Source organism: Triticum dicoccoides, chromosome 4B (assembly GCF_002162155.2).
Source record: "Triticum dicoccoides isolate Atlit2015 ecotype Zavitan chromosome 4B, WEW_v2.0, whole genome shotgun sequence".
Classification (NCBI taxonomy): Eukaryota; Viridiplantae; Streptophyta; class Magnoliopsida; order Poales; family Poaceae; genus Triticum; species Triticum dicoccoides.
The window spans coordinates 254346894-254358795 of NC_041387.1; the positions used below are offsets into that span (position 1 = coordinate 254346894).

The 11902-nt window shown below is 47.3% G+C and overlaps 1 protein-coding gene across 1 annotated transcript in view; it reads left to right on the forward strand.

Moving 5' to 3' along the window:
* The first annotated feature begins 5024 nt into the window (after nt 1-5024).
* LOC119295926 (SEC12-like protein 2) overlaps nt 5025-11902 on the forward strand; it is a 9260-nt gene continuing 2382 nt past the window's right edge. The window contains exons 1-3 of the mRNA XM_037574351.1: nt 5025-5394; nt 5504-5598; nt 11678-11828. Of these exons, the coding sequence (XP_037430248.1) occupies nt 5125-5394; nt 5504-5598; nt 11678-11828 (516 nt within the window). The 5' untranslated portion in view covers nt 5025-5124. The remainder of the gene's footprint in view (nt 5395-5503; nt 5599-11677; nt 11829-11902) is intronic.

Genomic DNA, 11902 nt, shown 5'->3' on the forward strand with positions numbered 1-11902 from the left:
CTTCCACTCAGCCATGGTAGCTTGCTACTGCTCCGGAACACCTAGGCTGGTCGGCATGTGTCCTTGTTCGTTCCTGTGTCTGTCCCTTCGGAGAAATGTCACGCATTGATCCTTCAAGTCCTTGTAGCTTGCAACAACTTGGGTTCATACGTTGATGATCGACACGTTCATTGTTGGGTCATGTATGCATGTCCCTGTAAGTTAGCGCCATCTTGGGTTTACGACTAGTCATGTCGGCCCGGGTTCTTTGTCATATGGATGCTAGCGACACTATCATATATGTGAGCCAAAAGGCGCGAACGGTCCCGGGCCAGGTAAGGTGGCACCCGTGGGAATACCGTGCGTGAGGCCGCAAAGTGATATGATGTGTTACATGCTAGATCGGTGTGACTTACGATCGAGGTCCTGACATTTCCATAGCCATTCCGAGATATATTGCCATGCAACTTTCCACCGTTTTGTTTATTATGACATGCTTCATCATTGTCATATTGCTTTGCATGATCATGTAATTGACATCGTATTTGTGCCAACGCCGCAGTTCATAATTCTTTCATACATGTCACTCTTGATTCATTGCACATTCCAGTACACCGCCTAAGGCATTCATATAGAGTCATATTTTGTTCTAAGTATCGAGTTGTAAGTAAATAAAAGTGTGATGATCTTCATTATTAGAACATTGCCCCATGTGAGGAAAGGATGATCGAGACTATGATTCCCCCACAAGTCGGGATGAGACTGCGGAAGACCAAAAAGAGAGAAGGCCCAAAATAAAAAAATGAGAGAAAAGAGAGAAGGGGCAATGTTACTATCCTTTTACCACACTTGTGCTTCAAAGTAGCACCATGATCTTCATGATAGAGAGTCTCTTATGTTGTCACTTTCATATACTAGTGGGAAATTTTCATTATAGAACTTGGCTTGTATATTCCAATGACGGACTTCCTCAAATTTCCCTAGGTCTTGGTGAGCAAGCGAGTTGGATGCACACCCACTTAGTTTATTTTTGAGCTTTCATAAACTTATAGCTCTAGTGCATCCGTTGCATGGCAATCCCTACTCACTCACATTGATATTTATTGATGGGCATCTCCATAGCCCGTTGATACGTCTAGTTGATGTGAGACTATCTCCTTCTTTTTGTCTTCTCCACAATCACCACATTCTATTCCACCTATAGTGCTATGTCCATGGCTCACACTCATGTATTGCGTGAAATTTGAAAAGGTTTCAGAACATCAAAAGTATGAAACAATTGCTTGTCTTGTCATCGGGGTTGTGCATGATTTGAATATTTTTTGTGATGAAGATGGAGCATACCCAGACTATATGATTTTGTAGGGATAACTTTCTTTGGCTATGTTATTTTGAGAAGACATGATTGCTTTATTAGTATGCTTGAAGTATTATTGCTTTTACGTCAATATTAAACTTCTGTTTTGAATCTTATGGATCTGAATATTCTTGCCACAATAGAGAAGATTACATTGATAAATATGTTAGGTAGCATTCCATATCAAAAATTATATTTTTATCATTTACCTACTCGAGGACGAACATGAATTAAGCTTGGAGATGCTTGATACGTCTCCAACGTATCTATAATTTTTATTGTTCCATGCTATTATATTATCATCTTGAATGTTTTATATGCATTTATATGCTATTTTATATTATTTTTGGGACTAACCTATTAACCTAGAGCCTAGTGCCAGTTTTTGTTTTTTCCTTGTTTTTGAGTTTTATAGAAAACGAATACCAAACGGAGTCCAAATGAGCTGAAACTTTAGGACGTTTTTTATGGACCAAAAGAAGCCCACGGAGTATCGGAGATGGACCAGAGGAGCCACGAGGCATCCACAAGGGTGGAGGGGGGAGCCCGTTCCGGCGCCCTGCCGGAGGGGGAATCCATCACCAGTGGCAGCCATCTTCATCATCCCGGTGCTCTCCATGACGAGGAGGGAGTAGTTCACCCTTGGTCTCGAGGCTATGTACCAGTAGCTATGATCTCTCACTCTATCTCTTGTGTTCTTCATTTGGCACGATCTTGATGTATCGCTAGCTTTGCTATTACAGTTGGATCATATGTTGTTTCCCCCCCCTCTATCTTCTTGTGATGAATTGAGTCTTTTCCTTTGAGGTTTTGTTATGTCAGATTGAATCTTTGATGTGAGAGCACTTGATGTATATCTTGCGATGGGATGTCAGAGGTGACAATGGGATGTTCTGTTAATCCACTTGATGTATGTTTTGGTTATCAACTTGCGAATTCCCGTGGTGACATCAGGGTAATCTATGCATAGGGGTTGATGCACGTTTTCATATTCCTTTCTTCGATGGAAATCTCGGGATGCTCTTGAAGTTCTTTGTGTTGGATTGAATATTATGAATATGAGATCGTGTGATGCATATTGCATAATTGATCCATGGATACTTATGATGACATTGAAGTATCTAGGTGACATTAGGGTTTGATTGATGTGTGTCATATGATGTTATTTTACTACGAATTCTAGGGCTGTTTGTGACACTTATAGGAATAGCTCAATGGATTGATCGGAAAGAATAACTTCGAGGTGGTTTCGTACCCTACAAGCAATTTCATCTTATGTTCTCCACGATAGGAACTTTGGAGTGATTCTTCATTGCACATTGAGGGATTGTTATATGATCTAATTATGTTATCATTGTTGAGAAAACTTGCACTAGTGAAAGTATGAACCCTAGACCTTGTTCCAAGCATTGCAATAACGTTTTCGCTCACTTTTATTACTAGTTACCTTGTTGTTTTTATATTTTCAGATTGCAAAAAGCCATATCTATTATCCATATTACGCTTCTATCACCATCTGTTTGCCGAAGTAGTGCACCTATACAATTTGCCATTGTATTGGGTGTGTTGGGGACACAAGAGACTCTTTGTTATTTGGTTGCGGGGTTGTTTGAGAGAGACCATCTTCATCCTACGCCTCCCACGGATTAATAAACCTTAGGTCATCCACTTGAGAGAAATTTAATATTATCCTACAAAACTCTGCGCTTGGAGGCCCAACACGAGTCTACAAGAAGAAGGTTGCGTAGTAGACATCAGCTGGACACACCAATTCCCACGCCCCCGCGGCAGCCCTACCTCTCCCATAACTCCGTTTTCTCCTCAGATTGGGTTCAACAGCGTTTGGCGATGCCCTCCCGGCACTACACCACCACCATCTCCACCACGCGGTCGTGCGAGTTGACATCACATCTACTTCCCCACCCTTGCTTGCTAGATTAAGAAGGAAGAGACGTCATCGAGCCGCACGTGTGCTGAACGTGATGGTGCTGTCTGTTCGGTACTTCATCGGATTGAATCGCGATTGGATCGTGAAGAGTACGACTACATCAACCGCGTAATATACGCTTCCACTTAACGGTCTACGAGGGTACGTGGACACGCTCTCCCTTCTCGTTGATATGCTTCTCATAGATGGATCTTGGGTGATTCGTAGGAATTTTATTGATTTGAATGCAACGTTCCGCATCATCCCCCCGTGTTACCATTATTCCTAGATCACCAGCTCAGGACCTCTATTTGAGATCTGTTGGTTTTAGTACCGATATGCCCCACTTCGGAACCTTCTAGAACCTTCCTGGTACAATACTGAAAAATCCTAAACATTTTTCCAGAACCCTGAATATGACTTCCCATATACAAATATTTACCTCTCCACCATTCCGGAGCTCCTCGTGATGTCTCAGATCCCATCTGGGACTCCGAACTACTTTCAGACTCACCACATGAATATCCCAAGACTACCCTAGCGTTACCGAATGTTAAGTGTGTGACCCTACGGGTTCGAGAACATGCATACATGACCAAGATGCCTATCCGGTCAATAAACAATAGCGAGACCTGGATGCCCATATTGACTCTTACATATTCAACGAAGATCTTTATCAGTTTGAACCATAATGTCAAGGATTCAGATAATCCCGTATATAATCCCCTTTGTCCGGCGATATGTTACTTGCCCGAGTTTTAATCGTCGGTATCGCCGTACCTATTTCAATCACGTTACTGACAAGTCTCTTTATTCGTTCTATAATACAAGATCCTCGTGACTAAATTCATTAGTCACATGCTTACAAGCTATTCATGATGTTGTATTTCTGAGAGAGCCCAGAGATATCTGTCCGTCACACGGAGCGACAAATCCTGGTCTTAATCCATGCAACCCAACCAACATTTACTGAGATGCCTGTAGAGCACCTTTATGATTACCGAGTTACGAAATGACGTTTGATAACCCACACAGTATTCTTCTAGTATTCGGGAGTGACATGATCTCATAGTCTAAGGAACAGGTACTTGACATGAAAAAAGCTGTAGCAAATAAACTAATTGATACGATCTGATGCTAAGTTTTATGGTTGGGTCTGTCCATCACATCATTCTTTTAATGATGTGATTCCATTATCAAATACATCTAATGTCTATGGTTAGAAAACCTTAACCATCTTTGATCAAATACCTGTTTAGTATAGACTCACTAGGAACACGATATTGTTTATGTATCCACACATATATTTAAGTTTTCGGTCAATACAATTCTTCATCCGCTGGAGCTGGCCCGAACTTGGAAGTGCGCGACTGTGCGAACCATCCTTCGTATCTTCCCTTGAGAATGCGACTTTCCTTGAGAATGCGACTTACGGTGGAGTAGGTATGTGCTACAGTCTTAATCCCTCCCTGTACTGTACCTGGGCATACCCCCGGCCGGACCAAAAATAGCCCGGTGCTGAAAATTCAGGCCCGAACTCGGTCCGACCTTATCATCGGGCCTACTATATCGGGCCCGAGCCCGGCTCAAGCCCGAAAAAGCCTGACAAGGCCCGGCTATGGCTAAAATCCTGTTTTGCGCAAGCCCGAGCCCAGCCTAACCTGCCCGACCGGCTCGATTTTCAGGCCCGAGCCCGGCCCGATGGCATGCTCGGGCTCAGCCCGGCCCGGGATTTTCGGGACGGTATACCCCGTACCGTTCACCCGTCGTCACCTCCACCTCTGCATACCCACAGTCTCTCACCGCATCTCCGGCGACCACCGACCACCCCCGGCCACCGCTACTCCTTCCCTCTCCTGTGATGGCGCCTCGCGCCGGCGGTCAGACCTACGGCTTCCCGATCTACTGCGCCTCCTGGCTCCCACTCGCACACATCATCAAGCCCTCCCCATCCGCCGACGACGTCGTGGATGCGGACGCGTCCCCGGCCCCGTCCTCCCCACCTCCGCCCCCCATGGTGGTCCTTGGTGGAGGCGGAGGCGAGGGACGGAGCGGCGTGCCCAACGCGCTGGTCGTCGCCGCCCTCGACCCCGCCGCTGCAGGGGCGCCTCCAGCGCTCTCCCCCGAGCCCGTGAGCGACCCGTGCCCCCTCGCTTTCTGATTTCACTAGATCCATACGGATCATGGGAGAGATTTACATGCTGATTTGTTGCTGTTGTTTTGATGATGGTGGGGTGCAGGTGTTTAGGCTGGGGACAGAGGAGCAGGTACCATACAGGATGGCCGTACACCCCCGCGGCGATGGCGTCCTCTGCGCCTTCCCCAACGGCTGCAGGTACTCGAGTCCTTGGACATGTGACACTGATGCTCGCTAGTGCATTCGTCTGTCGTGAATTTTGATTAGCTCAAAATCTCCACAATGCGTGCGATCTTTAGTGTTACCCTGTGGGTTAATTGTTGTTAACCTGTGGTTCACATTGTTAGAGTTATATTAATAGTCTTTTGGCCTTTTGCATTCTAGTCTATTGGCATCCTCTTGTAGCCTTTTGGCATCCAAATGTATGTGTATATATGTTGACTTTGGCCTCCTAATAATACAAGTTGCATATCCATAACATGGTATTAGAGCCTAGTTTTTTTAGCACGCGCAACTCGTGCTTGATCCGCTACTCCGCCGCCGTGATTTCCTTCTCTACTCCGGCTGCTGTCTGCCGCTGCCCCAATCCATCCGGCCCTTTTTGCCGGTCCGGCTGTTCTCTTCTGGATCGAGTTCGCCTCGGCCGCACCTTCTCTCTGGATAGCGCCACGCCATTTGGCCCTCTGGATCGAGACCGCGAGGACGCGGAACGCAGCGCCTGCGACGCAGGACGCGGGACGCCCGCCGCTGGGCTGGGGCCGCGGGGTCGCGGGGAACGTCCCCCGCCGGCTTCTGACGCGGGGCGCCGCCGCCGGCTCGAAACGCAGGGTCGCGGGGTCCGCGGCGCTCATCCGCCGCCGGCTCCTGTCGCGGGGCGCCGCCGCCGGCTCCTGGCGCAGGTCGCCAGCCGCTGCACTCGCTCCGAAATTGGGGCGACCGCCGTTGCCTTGCCCTGTTTCGGCCGCTGCTCCAGATTGGGCGATGTCTGGTGATTCTGGATCGAGCTGCTCATCGTTCCTGGTGCTTTCTCAAGGACGTGGCTTCTGTGTGGTCCGTTGTTGGTTTTGTGCCCGGTCTGGATCGGTTTTGATTCATTTGCCTGAAGTGGGCTCTTTGGGTGGCCTTTGCTTAAAAGAGAGAGAGGGAGAGAGAGATAAAAAGGACGGAGAGATAAAGAGCACCATGTCTTCATCGGGCGGCTATGTCGCCATCCCTCGCTGCCCGGTGATCTTTGATGGGGCTAACTATGCTGAGTTCGTTGCCTTTATGCGCATTCACATGCGTGACCTTCGTCTGTGGGGTGTTCTTTTCGGTGAGGTCCCCTGTCCTCCTCGCCCAGTCTCTCCCGTGGCTCCTACTCCACCGCCGACACCACTGGCTCTCGCGACAGATGCTTCTGATGCTGATAGGGCTACAACCAGGGTTGCCGCCGATGATGCAGCTGCTGCTTATGACCAGCAGGTCTTGGATTATTCGGATGCTTTTTCCGTTTATCGTGATGATCTGACTGCTTACACTCAGTGGTGTGATGACGATGCTCGTGCCACAGCTGTCCTCACTTCCAGTGTTCTTCCTCAGTTTGCTTCCGAGTTTATGGGCCGCAGCACTGTCTTTGAGATGTGGACTCATTTTCGCCAGCGGTATCAACCCTCTGGTGATGCTCTCTACTTGTCTGTGGTCCGTCAGGAGCATGCTCTTCAGCAGGGAGACTCCACTATTGATGAGTTTTACACTCAGAGTTCTGCTATCTGGCGCCAGCTTGACTCTCTTCGCACTGCTGTTTGTGGCACTTGCCCATGTTGCCAGACTGTGAGGTCAGACTTGGAGTTTCAGCGCATCTACAAGTTCTTATCGCGGCTCTGTGGTGAGTTTGAGCCTCGACGTGCTCAGTTGTTTGCTCGTGGCCGTGTTCCTATTCCCGAGGTGCTTTCTGAGCTTCGTGCTGAGGAGACTCGCCTCCGTGGTGTCGGTCTGCTTCAAGTTCCATCTGTGCTTGCTGCTCAAGCTATTGCTCCACCAGTACCTTCTCGCTCCAGTGTTCCGCCGCTACTACCCACTCCTTCTGGTAGTGAGAGCCGCACTCGTGAGGGCCGCTCTCGTCCTCATACTCATTGCGAGTACTGCAACAGGGATGGTCACCCAGAATCTGATTGCTTCAAGAAGAAGCGTGATATGCGTAATAGGGAGCGCAATTCTTCTATTGGGACTCGCGCTTCTTCCTCGACGTCGTCTACTGTCTCCTTGACTGAGCAGGATATTATGAAGCTTAAGCGTCTACTTGCTGCTTCAGGTTCTTTGATGGGTACTGCAGGCTTTGTGACTGATGCTTCTAGTGTTGAGCGACCACCATCTACACAGTCTGGTACATCCCCATGGGTTCTGGATTCTGGAGCTTCATTTCATATGTCTTCTGATTCCTCTGTCTTGTCCTCTCTTAGATCTCTCGATTTTCCTATTAATGTTCTTACTGCTGATGGTACTCCTCTACCTGTTGCTAGTCGAGGCATTCTTTCCACTTCTTCATTTCATGTTCCAGATGTTTCTTATGTTCCTCACCTTACCATGAACTTATTTTCTGCAAGTCAGCTTACTGATTCTGGTTGTCGCATCATTCTTGACGTTGATTCTTGCACTGTCCAGGATCGTCACACAAAGGCTTTGGTTGGAGCTGGCCCTCGCCGCCTTGACTCCCAGGGGCTTTGGGAGTTAGACTGGCTTCATGTTCCTTCCGCTGCCACTACACTCGCCAGTACATCTGCCTTCGCCGCTTCTGCTACCAGCTCCTTCCAGCAGTGGCATCATCGCCTTGGTCACCTTTGTGGTTCTCGGCTATCGTCTTTAGTTCGTCATGGTCTTCTGGGGCTTGTCTCAGGAGATGTCTCTTTGCAGTGTCAGGGTTGTAGGCTTGGTAAACAGGTTCAGTTACCTTATCCTACAAGTGAGTCAGTGTCTCAACGCCCTTTTGATTTAGTTCATTCCGATGTGTGGGGACCGGCTCCCTTCTCTTCCAAAGGGGGCCATCGCTACTATATTATTTTTATAGATGATTTCTCTCGCTACACTTGGCTTTACTTCATGTCTTCTCGTAGCGAGGTTCTCTCTATTTATAAGCGTTTTGCCGCCATGGTCCACACTCAGTTCTCTACACCTATTCGTGTGTTTCGTGCTGATTCTGCTGGCGAGTATATCTCCAAAATGTTGCGTGGTTTTCTTGCTGAGCAGGGAACTCTTGCGTAGTTCTCTTGTCCTGGTGCTCACGCTCAGAATGGCGTGGCTGAGCGCAAGCATCGCCACCTTCTTGAGACAGCTCGTGTGATGATGATTGCCGCCTCTCTTCCGCCTCATTTCTGTGTTGAGGCTGTCTCCACTACCACATATCTCATAAACATTCAACCCTCATCTGCTCTACAGGGAGGTATTCCTTTAGATCGTCTTTTTGATCATTATCCTGATTATTCTGCCCTTCGATTGTTTGGTTGTGTTTGTTATGTTCTCCTTGCCCCTCGAGAACGCACCAAACTAACTGCTCAGTCTGTCGAGTGTGTTTTTCTGGGCTACAGTGATGAGCATAAGGGTCATCGGTGTTGGGATCCTGTCGGTCAACGGATGCGTATTTCTAGGGATGTTACTTTTGATGAGTCTCGTCCATTCTATCCATGACCATCCTCTTTGACCTTTTCAGTAGAGGATATCTCTTTTCTCAGTTTCCTGATACACCTCCCTCCGTGCCTCATATTCCTACTCCTTCTCGTCCCACTATTGCAGATCCGACACCGTCTTCTTCCATCGTTCCTTCTCCTTCCTTATTTCATGACACCCCACCTTTATCACCGATGTCTTCTCCATCTCCATCACCTCCGGTGGTTCCTTCTCATCCCACTTTTCCTTTTCATTATACTCGTCGTCGATGTGTTATGGATGAATCTACTGACGTGCCATCTACTTCTGGTGCACCGTCTTCCTCGTCCCAGCCGACTTATGGTCTTCGGGCTCGACCTTGTCCTCCTCCTGACCGCTATTCTCCTAGCAAATATGGCCTTTCGGTTGTACTTGAGCCTACCTCGTATCGTGATGTTGTTGTTCATCCTGAATGGCAGTTTGCGATGGCAGAGGAGATTGCCACACTTGAGCGCAACAACACATGGGATCTGGTTTCTCTTCCTCCCCGTATTCGTCCAATCACTTGTAAGTGGGTCTATAAGATTAAGACTCGCTCTGATGGTTCTCTTGAGCGTTATAAAGCTCGTCTTGTGGCTCGTGGCTTTCAGCAGGAGCATGGTCGTGATTATGATGAGACTTTTGCTGTTGTGGCCCATATGACCACTGTCCGCACACTTCTCGCCGTGGCCTCTGTTCGCCACTGGTGTGTGTCAAAGCTTGATGTTAAAAATGCCTTTCTTAATGGTGAGTTGCGTGAGGAGGTTCATATGCAGCCACCACCTGGGTATTCAGTTCCCGATGGCATGGTTTGTCGTCTTCGTCGCTCTCTATATGGCCCTAAGCGAGCCCCTCGCGCTTGGTTTGAGCGTTTTGCCTTTGTGGTCACCGCTGATGGGTTTTCACCCAGTGATCACGATCCAGCATTGTTTGTCCACCTTTCTGCTCGTGGTCGCACTCTTCTTCTTCTATATGTTGATAACATGATCATCACTGGCGACGATTCTGAGTACATTGCCTTTGTCAAGGCGCGTCTTAATGAGCAGTTCCTTATGTCTGATCTTGGTCCTCTTCGTTACTTTCTTGGGATTGAGGTTTCCTCCACCTCTGATGGCTTTTTTATTTCCCAAGAAAAGTATATCCAGGATCTTCTTACTCGTGCGGCTCTTAGTGATGAGCGCACTACTGAGACTCCTATGGAGCTCAATGTTCACCTTCGTGCTTCTGATGGTGTGCCCTTGTCTGATACGACACGTTATCGTCATCTTGTTGGGAGTCCTGTGTATCTTGCTGTCACTCGTCCGAATATCTCCTATCCTGTCCATATTCTGAGTCAGTTTGTTTCTGCTCCCACTTCAGTTCACTATAGTCGCCTTCTTTGTGTTCTACGATATCTTCGTGGCACGATCTCTCATCGTCTCTTTTTCCCCGTTACAGCTCGTTACAGCTCCAGGCCTATTCGGATGCTACATGGGCTAGTGATCCTACGGATCGCCGTTCACTTTCTGCCTACTGTGTCTTTCTTGGTGGTTCCCTCATTTCCTGGAAGACGAAGAAACAGGCTGCAGTTTCTCGTACGAGTGCAGAGGCCGAGTTGCGAGCTATGGCTCTTCTGACAGCAGAGGTGACTTGGATACGATGGTTACTGGAGGATTTTGGTGTTTCTGTTACTACACCTACCACCCTCCTGTCGGACAGCACAGGTGCTATCAGTATTGCGCGGGACCCTGTGAAACATGAGCTTACCAAACACATTGGTGTTGATGCTTCTTATGTGCGCGCCGCTGTGCAGGATCATGTTGTTGCTCTTCAGTATGTGCCTTCTGAGTTACAGCTCGCGGACTTCTTCACGAAGGCTCAGACTAGAGCGCAACATGGATTTCACCTCTCCAAACTCAGTTTTGTGGATCCACCATGAGTTTGAGGGGGGGTGTTAGAGTTATATTAATATTGTCTTTTGGCCTTTTGCATTCAAGTCTATTGGCATCCTCTTGTAGCCTTTTGGCATCCTCATGTATGTGTATATATGTTGGCTTTGGCCTCCTAATAATACAAGTTGCATATCCATAACACACATGGTATGTATGCTTAGAATACTTCGGTGAGTCCGGTACTCCGTTTGATCAGGGGTGTTGTGGATGTGGGGTTATATGCTGTAAATTCTGATTAATTCGACCATAATATAATTAACCTATCATATCACAATATAGTGTTCAAGACTTCTAGTAACATACAATGATGCCTCTTGATAACCCCATAATATGCTTGAACTGTCGGTGTAAGCACTGTGCTGGATTTGTTAGTAGAGCTTATTTCCTGATTGTAGCTAAAACTCGGGGGCACCTGTATCTGTTTCATCTTGTGATGTTAAGTTCATTTCAGTTGTTGGGCCCATCTCATTGGCCTTATCAACGAGCATAACTTGTTGGGGTGTTACTGTAGATGAACTGGTGGTTAATTAAGTTTTAACTGCAAAACATACAACTATATACTTCTTCAATCTTATTTTATTCTATAATAAATATGCCGTTTGTCTTTTTTTCCTGACTGATTTAAGCACAATTTAAGTCAGCCCGATGGTTCAGCAATTCTGAATTCTTACCATGTGCCAATTGCATAGGTTGGTGCGGTGGGAATCACCAGAAGGAGATGATCCACATAGCCTAGTTTTGAGATCTGACCAGGAGGCTCTAGTGAAGCTAAATGATGTTGGTTTACAGTTGGCTGTGTCATTTAGTGGAGAGGGTTCAATACTTGCCACTGGTGGCGAGGTAAATGGAAGTATTATAGTGTTATGCATTTGCTTATCTTATCTTACCTATTATTTCCCTTTTTTGGTTCCAAC